This window comes from Jaculus jaculus, chromosome 16, assembly GCF_020740685.1.
Source record: "Jaculus jaculus isolate mJacJac1 chromosome 16, mJacJac1.mat.Y.cur, whole genome shotgun sequence".
Lineage (NCBI taxonomy): Eukaryota > Metazoa > Chordata > Mammalia > Rodentia > Dipodidae > Jaculus > Jaculus jaculus.
In genome coordinates, this window is record NC_059117.1 from 62,957,183 (window position 1) to 62,976,039 (window position 18,857).

Consider the following 18,857-nt stretch of genomic DNA (forward strand, 5'->3'; position numbering starts at 1 on the left):
AGGTCACTTGGCTTCTTTTGGTCGAAATTGGCTTGGAATCTTTCCCTTTAACGACAGGACACAAGGAGCATGAGAGGCTCCGGCTTTCCCTCCTTCCCCCCTGTGAGTGCTGAGCTGAATAGAAATGAACTGGGCTGCAGCTCGCTTCACAGGAACCCTCTACTTTGGGGTGAATTTCTCCTGATTCAATGCTCTTCATGACTAAAGATGGCAGCAAGTTGCCTTTCTTAAGAAATCAAGTTTTGGGCTGGAGGGATGGCTTAGCGGTTAGGGTGCTTGCCGGTGAAGCCTGAGGACCCAGGTTCCATTCCCTAGGACCCACGTAAGCCAGATTCACAAGGTGGCACATGTGTCTTGAGTTTGTTTGCAGTGGCTAGAGGCCCTGGCATGCCAATTATTCTTTCTCTATCTGCCTCTTTCTCTCTCTCCCTTAAATAAATAAATAATATTTAAAAAAAAAAAGAACAAGTTTTTACCAAGTGCCTTTCCTCAAATCATCATGATATATCCCACACCTGTCAACCCAGTGTAGTGACCACAAGACTTGGACACACTTTCCCTCAGAACAGCAGGGTTATGAACCCTCACTAGCAACCTTGCGCTGTGATTAAACTCAAGTCAGTTAATGGCAGTCTCAAAGCAAGGATTCCCTGCCTATATTCTTGCCTAGCCAGGGCTAGCTTGCTGCCAAGATCTCAGTATCTACTTAATAAAGACGTAAGTATCTGCACGATAAAGACTCACAACTTTGGCAGATGTAATTCTGATCCCGACTTCCGTTTGTAGGGTAGTGCAGTGTCTCCTAGCAAGTGTCGGGTGCCCCTTCAAGGCCTCTCAAGTCCGGCCTGAGCATCCACCCCTCTTCCAGCTATGCTTTCTTTTTTAAAAAAAATATTTTTATTTATTTTATTTTAAAATTTTTATTTATTTATTTGAGAGAGAGACAGAGAGAAAAAGGGAGAATAGGCTCACCAGGGCCTCCAGCTGCTATAAATGAACTCCAGACACATGTGCCACCTTATGCATCTAGCCTATGTGGCTCCTGGGGAACCGAACCTGGGTCCTTTGGCTTTCTAGGTAAGCACCTTAACCTCTAAGCCATCTCTCCAGCCCCCAGCTATGTTTTCTATACACACTACTAGCATTCACAGCTCGACCACGCTCCATGCCTGCTGACCCCGAGATTCCTCCAGGAAAATGTCCATCCCATTCCCATCCCTACCCCTTCTTCAGAGCTAGGGTCAAACTCACTCAAATTCTTTTTGATCTTTACTGACTCAGCCTGATGATTTTACCTAGTATCTATCAAATGCCAAACTGGGATTGCTTTGTCACTTTCTGCTTCCATTAAAGGACTTACTGAACTGAACGACTTCTCAGCTTCTTGGCTAGAACAAAGCATAAGACTCTCGCCACACTACATCCCCTGGCTTTAGTTCTTCTAGACTGAGCAAGGACAGTGACAGTGCCTTGGAAACCTCTATCTGCCCCTCAAGGAAACCTTCCCTGTCCCCTTACCTACTGTGGCCAGCATTCAATGGGCGACTGTGTGCAGATTTGGCTTTTGGAATCAAATCTCCACCCGCCATTGTTGACATTCCTCGGAGGCTAACACCGCTGTTCTCTCCAATTCGGGATGCTTTGTTTTTGCGAGCAAGCACCTTTAATGTGTTTTTTAAAAATATTTTATTTATTTGCAAGCAGGCAGAGAAAGAGAGAGAAGGAGAGTGGGGGGAAGGGGGAAATTACTGCTGCAAATGAACTCCAGATGCAAGCACCAAGTTGTATACCTAGCTTTCTTTACATGGGTACTGGGAAATCAAACCCAGGCCATCAGGATTTTGCAAGCCAGTGCCTTTGACCACTGGGCCATCTCTCCAGCCCTCTGTATTCTAATCACAGAATGTATATGTGATTTTTACAAGAACTGGACTGTTAACAAAAGGGCTTTGCAATAGCTGCTGTTCACCCATGCTTGTCACGGGGCGGGCACTGTGCTGACTGCCCCCTGCTGTGTTCACACGTGACCCTTAGGCTAGGTGCTTTCCTGATTCTACTTGTCCAGATGAAGGAACCGAGGCCTGAGCACAAATCAGTCTGGGCCACCCAGTAGTAAATGGTGGAGCTACAATGCAAGTGCCCACGTGCCCGAACTGAAACCCAATGCATCGTTGCTAGGTGAGAAGGTAAGTCAAAAAGTCACTCTCTGATGGCTTAGCGGTTAAGCGCTTGCCTGTGAAGCCTAAGGACCCCGGTTCGAGGCTCGGTTCCCCAGGTCCCACGTTAGCCAGATGCACAAGGGGGCGCACGCATCCGAAGTTTGTTTGCAGAGGCTGGAAGCCCTGGCGCGCCCATTCTCTCTCTCTCTCTCTCTCTCTCTCTCTCTCTCTCTCTCTCTGTCTCTCTATCTGCCTCTTTCTCTCTCTCTCTCTGTCTCTCTATCTGCCTCTTTCTCTTTCTGTTTGTCGCTCTCAAATAAATAAGAATAAACAAAAAAAAATTTTTTTTAAAAAGTCACTCTCTGAGGAAGATGGTGCAGACTTTTGCACCGTCTTCAGTCTGGAAGCTAGGAGAGGAGACAGGGTCCGTGGAGGGGTCTACAGCCATGGCTACAAGATCATCATTCCGTCAGTCAACCAGGGTCTACAGAGCACATGCTCGCTATGTGTCAGGTTCTGCCCCGGCCGGAGCAAGCACAAGCTCCTTCCTTTTCCTTCCCTTCCCTTCTCTTCCCTTTCTCTTTCTTTCTTTCCTTCCTCCCTCCATCCATCCCTCCCTCCCTTCCTTCCTGCCTTCCTTCATTTATTTATTTCATTTTCTGATGTAGGTTCTCACTCTAACCTAGGCTGGTCTGAAATTCACTATGTAGTCTCAGGGTGGCCTTGAACTCATGGTTATCCTCCTGCCTCAGCCTCCTGAGTGCTGGGATTAAAGGCATGTGACACCATGCCCAGTGACACAGCTTTCTTAAATGTCCTCCTAAGTGTCCATTGACCTGACCCATCCCTTGCCATCACTACAGGAGGTGGCAGTGACTCTTGGATGGACACCATATTCTCTGCGGTAGCCCGTCGGAGCTGGCTTCCCTGCCCGTCACTGCCAGCAAGGGCAATGGTGAAAACACACCGTGCTCTGGGCTCCCCAGGCGGTGACCACTGGCCACAGCCTCATGTTGCTGTCAACGCAGCCTGGGAAGATGGCAATGCTGCTGTGTAATTCTCTAACCAGCCACGGTCCTTGGACAGGGCTGCACAGAGGCAACGTGCCTGACAGGGAGCACCCGTGTGCCCAGAGGCACCCTGAGTCAAGCCCCCATGCTCCTCCCTAGGCTTCCTGGGTCAAGAAACGTCCAGAGCAGAGCAGCAGGTGGTGTCACAAGGCAGGGGTCAGAAACCCAGGTCCTAAGGTTCCAGCTGTGAGCTACCTTTGAGGTCCCTCCTACGGTGTTGACAGTCATGCCTGCCTCCTGGAAGCCTCATGGTACCCTTGTCTAGAATAATGAACCATTCTTGTCCACACAGGTGGAAGGTCTCTTTAAAAAGGTTTTTTTTTTTTTTTTTAAGTATGGTTTTTATTTATTTGAGAGAGAGAGAGAGAGAGAGATTATGGGCATTCCAAGGTCACTGCAAACAAATTCCAGATCCATGCGCCAACTTGTGCATCTAGCTTATTTGGGTTCTGGGGAATTGAACCTGGGCCCTCAGGTTTCACAGGCAAGTGCCTTAACCACTAAGCCATGTCTCCAGTCCTGCAACATCTTTTTATTAGTCTCTTCCTCGGCCGTTTGGTGAACTCTCTGGCCTTCCCAACTCATCCAAGTCATCACTTCCTAGTACAGTGACACACTTGGAATCCCAGGAACCTGCAGTAGTACCTTGAAAATATGTCCCCCAGTCCCCACTCCCCCCACAAGCACTCACTGAGGAGCTGAGAGCCCCACAGGGCTGTGACTCATTGAAGTCACAGAGGTCATGAGGAAGCTCTCAATGGGAAGGGGGGCTCACCTCCCAGTTCAGGTCCCCTCTGTGCAGTGTGACCTTCTCCTCCCCTCAGCCTGCTCCTCTAAATATGACCAAGTCCTTCTTCCCATGGTCACTCTTTTGGTCTTTTCTCTGTTATGTCCATCATCTTTTGGCTTCACTTAAGCCAGGTGTGGTGATGCACATGTTTAATCCCAGCCCTCAGGAGGCTGAGGTGTAAGGATTGCCATGAGTTCAAGACCATTCTGAAGTTTATAAACGGAGTTCTAGGTCTGCCGGGACTAGAGTGAGACCCTACCTAGAATAAAGAGAGAGAGAGAGAGAGAGAGAGAGAGAGACTGTCTCTCTTGAACTTAAAGCCCATTGTTGTAACCAAGTAGTCTTAGATTAAAATCTTGTTCCCCAAAATAGGAAGCCCCTCATTTACCGTCAGACATGGGCTTTATGTCCCATAGAGTCACATGGAGAGAACTTGCACAGTTTCTCAAAATTCCTCAAAGAGGAAATCTCAAGTCAGCACTGGTGCACCTGTCAGGCTCACTAGAGTTCCATTTCAGCGGGGAGGGAGGAGACCGTGGGCACCCCACCTTCCGTGGATCCAGTACCCCAAGAGAGTGAACTAACACCTGAATAGGGACCGCCGGGCTTTACACTTTATGCGACAAACGCCTTCTCATCTTGGCACTTGGAGCCGGCGTCATCAGAGAGGAAAGATCTCCATTTTGCAGAATATTTCAAGTAAAATGTGGAGCTGATCTAGGAACAAATGAAGGGCGGCATCAGTGGTCTAGGGCTGGGTGCCGCACCCCACCCCATGTAGTTGTCAGAGCTCTGGTCTCCAGCAGGGCCAGGCTTGTGCTGCGACTTACAATGGCGACGGAGAGGAAGAGGGCCATGGGGCAGACCTCCACCTGTGTCGCAGGCCATTCCTGCCTCCCCGCATGCGCTCTCAGCCAGGGCTCTACCATGGTGGAAACGATTTACTGAAACTTAGACGGTCCGCTGAAAGCCAGCCAAAAGTCTGATTTGGAAAACCGAGACGCCCTATTCAGTTTCTGCTGCTATTGTCACCGAGCCACAGGGCTGGGTGCTTAGTGACAACAGGGTTCTTGAATTCTCTCTTTCCTGTGAGCATCCCGAGGCTGTTTCCTCTGCTCCGTGGTCACTCACTAAGAATTCGCTGAGTTGAATGTCGTTTTCGTAAACCAGGGAAGGTCACCTGTGGCTCCCTGCACCGCAGACTGCCTCTCGTCCGTCGTGCTCCTGGCAACGGTCGTTTCTCGGCAGTGAGTTTGTACATCTGGAGACAACAGTGGCCTGTAGTGTCTTGTGGCAAAAAGAGATTTTTAAATACGTATTTTATTTATTTGTTTGAAAATGAGAGAATGAGCGTAGCAGGGCCTCCAGCCATTGCAAACGAACTCCAGATACATGCGCCACCTTGTGCGTCCGGCTAACATGGATACGGGGAATCAAACCTGGGTCCTTAGGCGCAAGCAAGCACCTTAACCATTAAGCCATCTCTCTAGCCCCAAAGAGGGCTTTTGAGTGGCCGCTGAACAGTGCTATTCAGGTTGAAATGTTTAAAATCTGCTACTTTAGATTCTGGGCATACTTATGGGTTCAGAGAAATAAAAATAAATTATGTTTTCTTAGAAAATGTATATGTCTTGGCTGTGTGACAGGAGTGGCAATCTTAGACCAGATTTCCAGGCTGGTACAGTTGAATTATGCCAGTAAAAATGTGTTTATTTAGATACTGGAGTCGTAGGGTGCCCACATAAAAGTCCTAAACAGCTCGGGTTCTGTGAGTGTTCTTGGCTCAGGACTCGGGTGGCGGAGGCTCTCAGCCTGACCCCTGCAGCGGGAATGGACCACAGGCGAGGCCGCAGTCACGCGGGAGACATGGGCTCTGCTTAACAAATGTGGCGTAGGACCTTATGCACAGTGTGGTACAAAGCCCTCCAGCACACTTCTGGACCTCCTTGTTTCACTACTTAGACAGCAGAGTTTCTTTTTATGAAAAGAGAAAAAGAGGAAGGGAGGGAGAAAGAGAGAGGGGGAGGAGGAGAGAATGGGCCTCCAGCTATTGGAAACCAATTCCAGACGTCTGTGCCACCTTGTGTATGTGGCTTACATGGGTCTTGGGGAATTGAACCTGGGTCCTTCGGCTTTGCAGGAAAGTGCCTTAACTGCTAGATCATCTCTTCTGCCCAACAGGGTTTCTGTTGGGCAGTTAAAAGAGAAAAGGGGGCTGGAGAGATGGCTTAGCGGTTAAGCGCTTGCCTGTGAAGCCTATGGACCCCGGTTCGAGGCTCAGTTCCCCAGGTCCCACGTTAGCCAGATGCACAAGGGGGCGCTCGCGTCTGGAGTTCGTTTGCAGTGGCTGGAAGCCCTGGTGCGCCCATTCTCTCACTCTCTATCTGCCTCTTTCTTTCTCTGTCACTCTCAAATAATCAAGTAAATAAATAAAAATCTTTAAAAAAAAAAAGAGAGAGAAAAGGAAGTTGGTAAATCTGATCCCAACAAGCATTACACTATACCATCATCTGCAAGGTGTCCCCATGGAGATGGACTGAAGGTCCCGTGCTTCAGAGTCTGAAGTCTGCTCCATGTTGTGAGTGTTTCACAGACATTGGGAAATATTGCTCCTGTTGTCAAAATATTTTCCAAGAAGTTAAAAAACAACCACTCAAAACATTTAGCAAGCCAGGGTCAAACTTTTCTTTAACTCATTAAGAGGGTGGGTAACAAGGGCTCAGTGGGTAAGGGTGTTTGCTGCATAAGCATGAGAACTTAAGTTCAATTCCCAGTACCCATATAAAAATCTTGACATGGGGCCTGGAGGGATGACTTAGTGGTTAAGATGATTGCCTGTGAAGCCTAAGGATCCAGGTTCGATTCTCCAGATCCCATATAAGCCAGCTGCACATGACAGCACATGCATCTGGAGTTTGCGGTGGGTAGAGGCCATACCCATTCTCACTCCTTCCCTCTCTCTCTCTCTAAAAAAAAAAAAAAAAGCTTGACTTCTCTGGCTCAGTTCCCCAGTGCCCACATAGAGCCAGACACATGGGGTGCTACATACTTCTGGAGTGTTCACAATGGGGTAGGGCCCTGTCAAGCCAGTATTCTTTCAAATAAATACAAGAAAAAACAATGTTGACATGGCTGCATATGACTGTGACCCCAGTGCCTAGCTAACCATGAACAACAGCTCCATGTGTACCTGTTGAGCATTTGAACCGTGGCTAACAGAACTGAGGGCTGAGTTACTAATTTTGTTTAACTTCATTAAGCTTGATTTCAATAGCCACATGTGGCTGATATCTATCATGTTGGACAGGGCGAAGGTCATGTACCATTAATGAGCACACGTCCATTTTTCTGCTTTTGATTTTCTATATTTTTTTCCTAAACACTTTTGTAGACTAAAGCATATTTTAAAGGTTATGATATGGAACCAAGTAGGAAAAGAAACTTTCCTGAAGAAGCCTGCTTGGAAATACCGAATTCTTGCATGAGGTGTGCTATGCCTTTTGTAAGCAGAGCCTTGCGCGCTGTCTGCAGGGGCCGGGGAGCTCACCTGAAATGGATCTGGCTGACAAAGGAGCCAGTTAAGCTAAGCCTGCTTGGACGTCCTGATGCTGCCTGACTTTTCCCAAGTGAATCAGTTTGGCATTCGTTTTGATTTGACAAGATTTAAAAGTAAGGTTTAATACTAGTACACATTTTCAGGGTTTAAAAAAATCTTTATTTATTTGAGAGAGAAAGAGCATGGGCATGCCAGGACGTCCTGCCATTGCAAACAAACTGCAGACGCACAGACCGCTTTGTGTATCTGGCTTTCCGTGGGTGCTGGACAACGGCTTTGCGAGCAGGCGCCTCTGGCCTCCGAGCCTCCTCTGCAGCCCCGCTGGCGGTTCGCACAAGCCCGCCCTTCCGCCCGTCCCTCCACTGCTCAGGGGCACGGACGGAGTCCAGGCTCTGCTCCCAGGGAAGCCTGGCCATCTTTCTCAGTTTGCCCGTCTGCTTGCTTGCAGGGCTTTTTCCGCCGAAGTATTCAGAAGAACATGATTTACACTTGTCACCGAGACAAGAACTGTGTCATTAACAAAGTCACCAGGAACCGATGCCAGTACTGCCGACTCCAGAAGTGCTTTGAAGTGGGAATGTCCAAAGAATGTAAGTGGAACCTTACGCACAAACCCTTTCCTCGTTTGCCTTATCTACGAATGTGTTTGCTCAGCTTCCCAGATCAAACTGTTGTTAGCAGGTGACATCCAGACGTGGTGCTAATGAGATGCTGCAAAAGCCACGTGCTCACAGAGATGCCACCAGAGGGGGTAACTATGGGGGTTGTCCATAAAACTCGAGTTGCAGTTGTTGAAAAGCACGGGTTGGCACCGTGGCTGTCAGAGTGCACAGCGGTGGCTGTCTGGGGACTCCAGAGCCCTCAGTCCCTCGGGCATGGCACACAGCCATGGGGAACCTCCCCGCCACACCCCCCCCAGTCAGTAATGGTGAGGTGCACTGAAACCATGAAGGTAAAATGGCATGAGAGACAAAAGTAGTAACAGAAGTACTCATCTGCTTTTCTTTCAAAACTTGTTTTTTCATTTATTTATTTATTTGAGAAAGAGAGAGAGAGTGAGTAAGGGCACACCAGGGAACTCCAGACACATATACCACTTTGTGTGTCTGGCTTTATGTGGGCACTGAGGAAGTGAACCCAGGCCGTCAAGCTTTACAAGCAACCACCTTTAACCCTGAGCCATCTCTCCAGCCCTGCTTTTTCTTTTTTATTGGACAAGAAGGATGGTATAAATTGTTTTAGGAGAACTGTTTTGAAGTTTGAGACACTCCAGTTGCCTTGGCTTTTCTCTTCCAAACTAAATATTTTATTTATTCATATAATAGAGGAAAAGGGACAGAGAGAGAGAGACAGAGAGATAGAGAGAGAAGGAGGATGAGCATGCCAGGGCTTCCAGCCACTGCAAACGAACTCCAGACGCATATGCCACCTTGTGCATCTGGTTTACAGGGGTCCTGGGTGTTTGAACCAAGGTCCTTTGGCTTTGTAGGCAAGTGCCTTAACCACTAAGCCATCTCTCCAGCCCAAAAGAAAACATTTTAACAAGCTAAAAACTGTTTGTTTGCCTATAAACATCTAATAGTAGGGCATGGAATGCACATGCCTTTTAATGTAGTCAGATCTTAACAACCACAAAAGTGTCACATCAGTGTTTTCATGAGGGTGACAGGGGAGTGGCTTGGGCAGCGACTAAGCAGTTGTGAGGACACCTCCAGGTGAAGTAAGGTGGCCACCACTGCCTTCTCGTTCCTTCCCCACAGGGCATGGGTGTGATTGTGTGCCCGGCAGTGTACACTGTGTTGCTGGGGGTCCCTGAGATGTGTAAGGTTTGACCAGTGTCCTCCAGGAGTATGGGACTTTTACGCTAAGCACCCCGCCCGTGATCGTAGCCTCATGGGTTAGAAGAGCTATGCTATAAGCCAACAGCTCTTGGAGAAGCCTGGCTAAGAGCACGAGGCCCCAAAGGCCAGCAGCACTGCTCCAGGGGTGCCTGGCTGAGCGCCCGACTGGGCCCACTGCTCCGGAACTGCAGCAGCTGTTTCTTGGAGGCGCCCACACATCATGCCGGCACTGCCCCTGCCCCGTCCCCTTTCCTCACCAGTCCTAGGTCTCTGCACCTTGGGAGCAGGATTCGCGCAGTCAGCACGCTGCACGTTGCAGCCATGACTCTCGGCTCACCATGGAGGCACGAGGCCAGTCCCGAGAGAGGCAATTCAGAGCTCACACTCAGAACCTTGCCAATGTGCATGGACAAGGAAGCAGGTTGGCACAAGTATCTGGTAGCTCTCCTCTGGCCCCGAGGAAAGTCAGCTGTGTGACAAGAGGTCCCCATGGATGGAGAAGTGGGCTGATGGAAAAGAACCTATGCAGCCAGCCAGCCCTGTGATGTGTCCCCAGGCTATTTTACTGCATGTCCCACGAGGTCCTCACTATGACCTTTGGAAGGGAGACGAGTGTGGTGGACTAGACCATCAGCTGTGTGGACCTTTTCTGTGTCAGCAGAGAGCGGGTCAGGTGACATTTCCTCCACTCCCCTTTGATCCCTCCAAACTTTTGAGTGATTGAGTTACTGGAGATGGAGAAATGCTAAGCTATGAAGCCGATATCCAATTATCCCAGAGCCCATCCCCGCCCCACGCAAGAAAAGCACACCGACCTGAAATAGCCAGTTTATCTTCATGAGTGGCACTCAGAGGGCCACCCGATGCCCCATGTTTGGTCTGATGTCCTGTCGGCATGGATGCCACCCTGCATCTTGGAAGGAGAATTTCAATTCAGACTCAAACTACAAATGAATAAGCCAGATATAAGGTGGGGGAAACCAGTACTTTTGTATTTATTTTGTGGGGACCAGAGACTGTTTCCTGCTTACATTTCTCAAAACCCACATCCTGCTATTCTGTCAACTGGCAGTTGGTAGGCAAATAAAAAAAATATATAATGTTTCCACCCACAGGAAAACTCTTGCTTCGAGTCTTAAAGAACTTAGCACCTTAATTAGATTTAAAATTATAGAAATGGGAAGAGAATGGCATCATTACGTCCAAGCACTCAAAAATAAATATGCTTTTCTTAGGAGAAAATTGAAAGGGAAATAAACACTTGTGATACAGGAATCAAGGGATCTAAGAGAATATGTTTAAAGTTGAAACAGAATAAGCAGGTAAACAGAGATTTGATAACCAATTATCCCCAGTATTTGTAACTGAGACGAGCCAAGAGGAAGCGCCATTAGGGGTCTGTCACAACTGAAACGGGCCCCGGAGATCAGATTCGCTCACCTTTCTCATTTGACACCCAAGCACAGCAGCACCCAGAAAGTTGAAACGTTTGTGCCAGCAATCCCTTTCTGGCAAAGAGAACCAGCTCAAGTCCGCCACCGCTGCCCTCCTCTTCTCTTTGCAGTGGCAATACTGACATCTGTTTCCAGCTGTAGGATTTAGAGGTGCACTGGTGAGTAAGCAAGGTGCTGCTCCTGGATCCTGGAGGTGCCTGAGACGCAGGCAGTGACCTCTGGGAGCACGGGACCAAAGGCCAGTGGGTTAGAAGGGCTGTTATGAACCAAAGGCCCCTGGAGGTTGGACCTAGAACTGCAGCCCTGGGGAGAACCCTTTGAATGCGGGGGCCAGAAAGCCCAGCTCAGACTTGCCTAGGCGAAAACATCAGCATGTGCCGCTGCAAAGTCCAGTCCACAGTGACACCCGGGCTCCAAGGGCCTGAGAGCACATCCATAGCATTTCTCGGTGCCGGCCACCTTCCTTGTTGGGAACAAAGGTGGTCCCCAGCTACTCTAGGCTTCTCCATCCAACCAGAGAGAGAGAGACTTGGATCCGACCCTCCCACTGCAGCCTGGGGATTCGGGTCCCTCTGCCTAACTGGGGTCACGCACCCCTCGACGAACAAACTGTCTGTCTGGAAATGGCTTCTGCTTAGGTGTGTGTCATGTATCCGTCCTTCAAGCCCAGGTCTGGGGCTGACTCAGACCAAACATGTGGGCCAGGAGTATGGGGAATCTAAGTGACAGGAGTGTTGGGGTAGGGCACAATGGGAAAATCCATTCTCGGTATGTCCGAGGTCCTGGGTTCGTCCCCAGCCCTTTTTGGTTCTTGGACAGAGAGTCTCATGTAGCCTGGACTGGCCTCAAGCTCACTGTGTAGCCAAGGATTCCCTTACAGTCCTGATCCTCCTGCCTCCACCTCCTAAGTGCTAGGATGACCAGAGGGCTACCACCATGCCTCGATTTGCTTCTTTCTTTTTGTTTGGCTAAGTGGGGCGGGGGGGGGGGGTGGGAGTGGCGAGGAAAGAAATCTAAGAATCATATCACAGCAATAGCTGTCTATATGACAGATAACACAGCACGCACTGATCTCCCCGCTAGAGAAAATGTAGTTGGTTTCATTATGTTTTCATGTGTGTATCAGTAACTTGCACATGCTTACTTCCCAACACCCTCTTACAGTTTCATGTCCCTTCCCTTCCACTTTCATTTTACTCCCTCTCTCTCTCTCTCTCTCTCTCTCTCTCTCTCTCTCTCTCTCTCCCCACCCTCCCTCTCGGCATATGAATAAGCTAAGGCATAGAGAAGCTAGTTACCTCACTCAACATAGTTAGTAAAGGGGCAGTTCTAGGGTTTAGAACAAGGTAGCTTGATATTAAGTCTGTGTTCAAACTGAAACATACACTGTGCACCATAAAAAGCAGCTTTTAAACTCTGAATTACTTTTTCTATTCTCTTTTATTGCCAGTGGTTAATAAAACCATAAGCACACTGCTTGCTCTATATTAGAGATGTATTCCCTAGAAAATCATGCACAAATTTAATTCTTATAGATCAAATTTGATTTTAAATGTGTAAGGGGATTTGCTAGTAAAACGTCTTTTAACATGGCCTACCAGAACCCGGGGGTTATGTCTACCGTGCTGTGTTTGGTAGGTTCTGGTGGTGATTCCTTCTGTTTCCCAAGGGCTTTATAGAGCCAGGGAAGCCTTTCTATAGCCATCTGTCAGGGCATGGAATTTGAGAGTGTTAATGGCAATGAGAAGAATGAAATTTTAGCTGCAATTCTAAAAGTAACACAAAAATTTATGACGACTTAGAGGCAGAGAGCAAGAGAAGTAAAGAGACTCCACAAGTGGAGAGCTCCTGGTGGCCGAGGTAGCTTGCAGGGTCGGTGAAGGAAGTGCAAATCCGTGGCCTGAGTGAAAGTAGGAAAGAAAACCACTTTGTCAGTCAGTCGCTGTGGCTTCATACTTATAATCTTAACACTCAGTTGGGCAGGGAGGGTGCTGAGGCAGGAGGATTGCCACAAGAATTGCCAACCTGTGCTATGTTGTTACATGGCTAGCGAGTTCCAGGCCAGCCTGGGACACTGTGTAAGACCCCGTCTCAAGAAAGAGACAAAAAAGAGACAATAAACGAAGGATGGAGGCATAAGCTTTAGAAGAGAGGCCAGTAAGCAAAATCTGTAAGTTAGCCTTCTCTTTGGAGAGACAAAACCTTGACAAAACTCAGCGTAAGAAGGAAAGGTTTATTTCAGCTCACAGTTCCAAACCACAGCCCATCATGGTGGCCAGAGCCAGAGGCAGCTGGTCACATTCAGTCCACAGTGAGGAAGCAGCTCCGCCAACTCTCTCCCTTTTACAGTCCAGGGCCCTGCCCGCAATTAAGGTGGCTCTTTCTACCAAAATACAACCCTTTACAGGCGATATTACATCCTGTTCTGTTGATAGTCAACATAAACCATCACACAGATGAACACCTGATTGTCTGTCCACCTTGGAAATGCAGATTTAAGGTGGGGGCTACCAAAAGTCAGTTGGAGGAAGGCCTTAGAAAGCCTGACCACATGGAGTCACTGACTGAAGTCCAAGTGAAGAGTTCCAAGCTTTTGGCCAAAGGTCAGCAAACTATTTATTTTTTTAATGCTTGAGCCGTTAAATAGATGAAATTTGGGTTGCAGAGATGGCTTAGCAGTTAAGGTGCTTGCCTGCAAAGTCTAAGGACCCAGGTTCAATTCCCCAGTACCCACGTAAGCCAGAGGCACAGGGTGGCACATGCGGCTGGAGTTTGCTTGCAGTGGCTCAAGGCCTTGGCACATTCATTCTCTCTCTCTCTCTCTCTCCCTCCCTCCCTCTCTTTCAAATAAATAAATAAATAAATTTTTTTTTACAAAGGTGAAATTTAGGAAATGCTTTTGGCTTTGTGAGCCAGGCCATTTTAGAGGATTTGATCATTTTCTGTGACATTATGACATGGCAACATCACGGTAGACAAACAGGCAGGGCTGTTATGTTCCAATAGACCTACACTGTCAAGGCGGGGGAAGGAGGCCTGGGCTCTGCCCACTCGCCATGGAATTCCAGCTGCCCTAAGTGGCTGGGCAGTGCCCTCACCTGGCACATACAACTGTGACACCCCAGCCTGGCCTTACCTCCTCCACAGACACCAGGCTTCCAGCCAGGCTGGCCCACGCTGAGCCATGAGCTCCAGCCTTCAGTGGTCTACACCCCCCTCCCACGGAACCCAGCTGCCTGCTAACTAAATGCTCTTTCCTCTCAGAAGTCCCCCACACCAAGCCCCTCCCATGTTGAGGCTGAGCTGCACACTTCCTGCCTTCCCACAGTGCTTTTGCACACACCTCCACAAGCCGCAAGCTTACTTCTACTGTTGCAGAATCCTTCACCCACCAGCGAGGCTCTCAGCTAGGTCGTAAATGTAGAACTACGGCCCCTCTGCCTCTTGGCCATGACCAGGCATCGGGCACACGCTGAAGCCTGATCACATCGCAACCTCACTTCCTCAGAATGTAGCACTGTGCCTCGCCCAGGGGAATGGGTTCCTATTTCTTGAGGCTAAGACTTTATTGTAATGGGTAAGGAGAGAGAGAGAGAATAAGGAAGAGGAGGAAGAGAGAGAGGAGAGGAGAGAGAAGGGAGAGAGGAGGAAGAAGAAAGAGGAGAGGAGAAGAGAAGAAAGGAGAAAGAAGAAAGGAGAAGAGAAAGGTGAGGAGAGAGAAGAAAGGAGAGGAGAAGAGAGGGGAGGAAGAGAGGAAGAGAAGAGAAGAGAGGAGAGGAGAGGAGAGGAGAGGAGAGGAGAGGAGAGGAGAGGAGAGGAGAGGAGAGGAGAGGAGAGGAGAGGAGAGGAGAGGAGAGGAGAGGAGAGGAAAAATGTAACCAGGGAAAGAGCAAGAGGACAAGTGAAGGCCAGAGAGGGCTTTCAGGGTTATGGAAGAGGAGGAGGGAAACCACATGCGAGGGAAGGATCTTGGGTGATGTGCTGGGTAGGGACTAGGGGAAGTGGCATTTCCTACTTCCCACCCCTCGATTACCATAACAGGAGCTGGTCCCAGAATCCTAGGTGGCCAGATGGGAGGCAGGAGAAAGTTCTGGGACTCTTAATGTTCCGGCCTTAAGACACCAAACCCCTTCTCTCTGCTTTACTTCCGGAGGAGTTGTCCAATGCAAAAGAATTCTCAGTGGATATCTGCTCAATCCGTTGACATTCACACACCTCTTAGGACCCAGAACAAGTTTTTCAACGTCCCTGCTCTTGTGTTTTCTACCTGGAGACAAGAAACGGGAGAACTCACAGGCCCGCGTGCAACACGGGAACCTAAGCTTCTGCTCCTGTTGAGACAGCAGCTTTCCACGCGCGGCTTCCTCCCTCCAGACACCAGACCCTCCAGCGTGGGGTTTACGGAGGGAAAGGTTGAGCAGATCAGGCATCTTGCATAACTTAGCTCTGCCAGATAGAGCAGCTCAGGTAGCCAAAACAGAAGGGCTCTCAAGAGAGGCTCCTCAGGGGGCCGGGAGACCAGGAGGAAAGTGGTTGACAAGATTCAGACCAAGGCTTGTGTGCCAAGGCAAAGGAAGGTGTGGGTGCTCTGGCCTTGGGCCAGGCGTCCAAGGCCTCTGGCCTTCCAAACGGAGGCCTCACCACAGCATGTGGTTAACAGATACCAGGGCATGTCCGCAGCTCCAGTGCACTCCTGCTTTTCTTCTTCTTCTTCATCTTTTGTCTGCTTTTTGGTTTTTGTTTTTTCAAGGTAGGGTCTCACTCTAGCCTAGGCTGATTTCAGGTTGGCCTTGAACTCACAGTGATCCCCCTACCTCTGCTTCCCAGATACTGGGATTAAAGTCATGCACCACCATGCCTGGCTTTTATTCTTCTAAGAGAACCTCTTTGTTTGGTTTTCTGAGGTTTAGGTGGCCTTTGCTCCTGAGCAGAGGGCACAGCATTCCTTTGACTTTGTTCACAAATGTTCCTTAAAGTTTATGACCGCATTTCAGTTCCGTGGCAGTTTCATAAGTATGCTTCTAGACGGAGCAATTGAATAATCTCAGAATTTAAGAGTCCCTAAGCACTCATTGACACCTTCTCATTTGGATCATGTTGAGCTTAAAAACAGTTTCTTATAAAGTCTCTAAATTCCCATTTATACTTGCAACTCGAATGTCCCCACGGTGGGCTGGATGGAGTGAGTTTGCTGTCTGCTCTGTGCTTTTCTTGCCTCCCCCACGAGCATTACACTCACATTAAAACAAACCTCTTGGACCAAAACCACTTAACCCTAGCTGCAGTCACCTTTGCTGGTGCAAGTTATATTGATTGCGTCCACGGCTGGATTTCATTGTGTAATCACAAGAAAATTCATATTGTAAGTTGCCTTGTGTACTTGGGGGCTTACATAAAAGTCATCACTGGGACACTTAATGTCTTTGTGATTTTAGTTTATTTCTTCATCTGTTCCTGTTTTCCCTCCCAACCTCTGCGTGATTCACTGTCGCCACTTTGTTCCCTCCACAGAGACAGGTCACCATTACTCCTACTTCGTCTTTTGTGTCATGGTCCACACAGCCCCAAGGTGCACCCCAAAAGTAAGCCACAGGCCACGTGCTTTATGTTTTTAGATCACAAAAAGGACTTACAAGAAGGAAAATAAAAGTCTTCCACCGGCTTTGCTTCCATTAGCCACATGTGAATGTTTCCTTGCTTCGATCGGGGACTCGAGGGTGCCAGCTCCATCTGGGCACAGATAACTGGCACTGTGGGACGTAAGGGCCAGCAACCCTCAGGCTGAGAAAAAACCCAGTACATTTCTTCATCTTACAAACACTTTTCTCCCCAGTGCTTATCTTCTAGTGAGGGGACACTAGGTTCATGCTCCCCTTAGAAAAATGAGAGATGTCCCTTACTCAACAGACCAGAGCAGGAGAAAGGACTCAGGCTTTGAGACCAGCCTGAGCTGGGCTCACTTCTGTCTCCACCAGAACCAGTAGCATAATCTTGCGTCATGTGGAGTGAGTTAACCTCTGTCTGGGGGTCTGTCCAGCCACCACATGGGACCCCAAGGACCACAGGCATGAGGGTGATGCACTTAATGCTTGCTTGGTACATACTAGGTCGAAAGGCAGCTGTTTCTTGCTTTGTTTTCCTGGGAGGGTGACACAGCTCTGTGCTGCAGTTGCTGTGGTCATCAAAGTGACTGCCTGGACGGGACAGCAGGGTGGAAGTGAAGGCATTGCCTCTTCCGTAGGAACTGTTTTTGAAACACCACAGAGCTAGGACGGCGGACCCACATAGCACGTCATAGCCCCAAGGATAAAGCTCGCAAGCATCATTTCTAAAATAAATGCCCACCTTCCTGGCTTCTATACCCTGGGAGGCAGAGGGCTCATTTGCCATCTGGAGATGCCCAGACACATGTAACCAGAGACCAAGATAGGATCCGGGTATCATGGAACCCAACTCCAGGGAGAAAGCTGAACTGTGGTGTTAAAAAGGTCACTTGGCCCCTTCCTAGAAAAGTCAGATCTCAGTGAGGGCATCAGAATCTCCCAGGCAGTGTGGAGCCCACCAAGTCATAATGGAGGTCAAGCCACACCCACTGTCTTCTCTTGGCCCATTTGACACCTTCTCTCTTCTCTCCTCCCCACCAAATAAATCTTATCCGGCCTTTGGCCTCTCACCAGGACTGACTGCAGTCAGCCCAGTGAGAAGAAAGCTGTGGAGGACATCAGTGACGGCATGAGAGTGGGCGGTCACTGAGTGCTTAGCCAGACAGACAGCCTCCTTGGACCTTGGTCATCCTGTGTTCTGAGGTCCAGACATCTGCCTAAATGAGTCCCCCCCCCCTCTCTTTTATTTTTTGAGGAAGAGAGAAAAAATAGGCAGAGAAAGCGAGAGAGAATGGTTGTGCCAGGTCCTTCCATCAATGTGAATGAACTCAAGACACACCTGCCCCTTGTGTGCATGTGTGACATTGTGAGCTTGTGTCACTGCGTCTGGCTTATGTGGGACCTGGAGATTTGTACATGAGTTCTTAGGCTTCACTGGTAAGCTCCTTAACTGCTAAGCCATTTCTGCAGCCCCACTCTATTTATTTCTTTCTTTATTTATTTAGAGAGAGAGGAGAATGGGCACACCAGGACCTCTAGCATCTCCAAATGAACTCCAGACTTATGTGCCACTTTGTGCACCTGGCTTCCATGGGTCCTGGGGAATCAAACCGCAGTCCTTTGGGTTTGCAGGCAAGTACCTTAACTGCAAAGCCATCTCTCCAGCCCAAGTTACTTTTCCTTATTGCCGTGACTAATACCTGATGAGAAGCCACTTAAGGGAGCAAGGACTTCTTTGGTCTTCGAGTATGAGAAAGTAAAGTCCGTCGTGGCGGGGAGACATGAGGCTGGAGGAGAGGCTGTCCGCTGTGGCGGGCGGAGCGTGATGCCACGTGCTCACATCTGGGCAGGTCAGGAAGCAGAAGAGGCTGGGGAGAGGAAGGAGGGAGGCTGGCGTTCAGCTGTCTTTCTCTCTTTTCCCTTCGTATTCAGTCTGGTACCATTCAGGGCTTGTCTTCCTTCCTCAGTTAAACCTCTCTGGAAATACTGCACAGATACACCTCCAGGTGACTCCAAATCCGAGAAGATAAACCACGGTACCATCTGAAGCCACATCACTGGCTGACGCCCACGATCTCCTTTTCAATTACCAGGAAGCCACACTTGCCCTTTGTCATGGCACCCAATCCAGTACCATCATCCACCTGCATGTGGGATTTGATTTCACATGTGTATGAGATTACTGGATTAGTTTCCTGTCAATAGGCTGCTCATGGCAACATGAAGGAGGACTTTAGAGCACTGTCAAAGATAGTGCAGGCTTTGTATGCATGAGAATGTCTTCTTAATGCCAGAATGTCCTTAACATCTCTTAAATCTCCTGATTTCTAGACCAGAGAGTAGGGGAGGGCAGAAAAACCTTGCCAGAGTTGAGTTGGATCTGC

General features: G+C 48.9%; 1 protein-coding gene across 3 annotated transcripts in view; it reads left to right on the top strand.

Moving 5' to 3' along the window:
- Positions 1-18,857, top strand: part of Rarb (retinoic acid receptor beta) — a 501,591-nt gene that overhangs the window by 396,855 nt on the left and 85,879 nt on the right. For 2 of the 3 annotated variants that reach the window (XM_012949394.2, XM_004661295.3), the window contains one exon: positions 8,024-8,165. In XM_012949394.2, the coding sequence (XP_012804848.1) occupies positions 8,024-8,165 (142 nt within the window). Of the gene's footprint in view, positions 1-2,084; positions 2,187-8,023; positions 8,166-18,857 lie in introns of those variants that run through there. The other variant, XM_045135709.1, reaches the window with a different exon arrangement.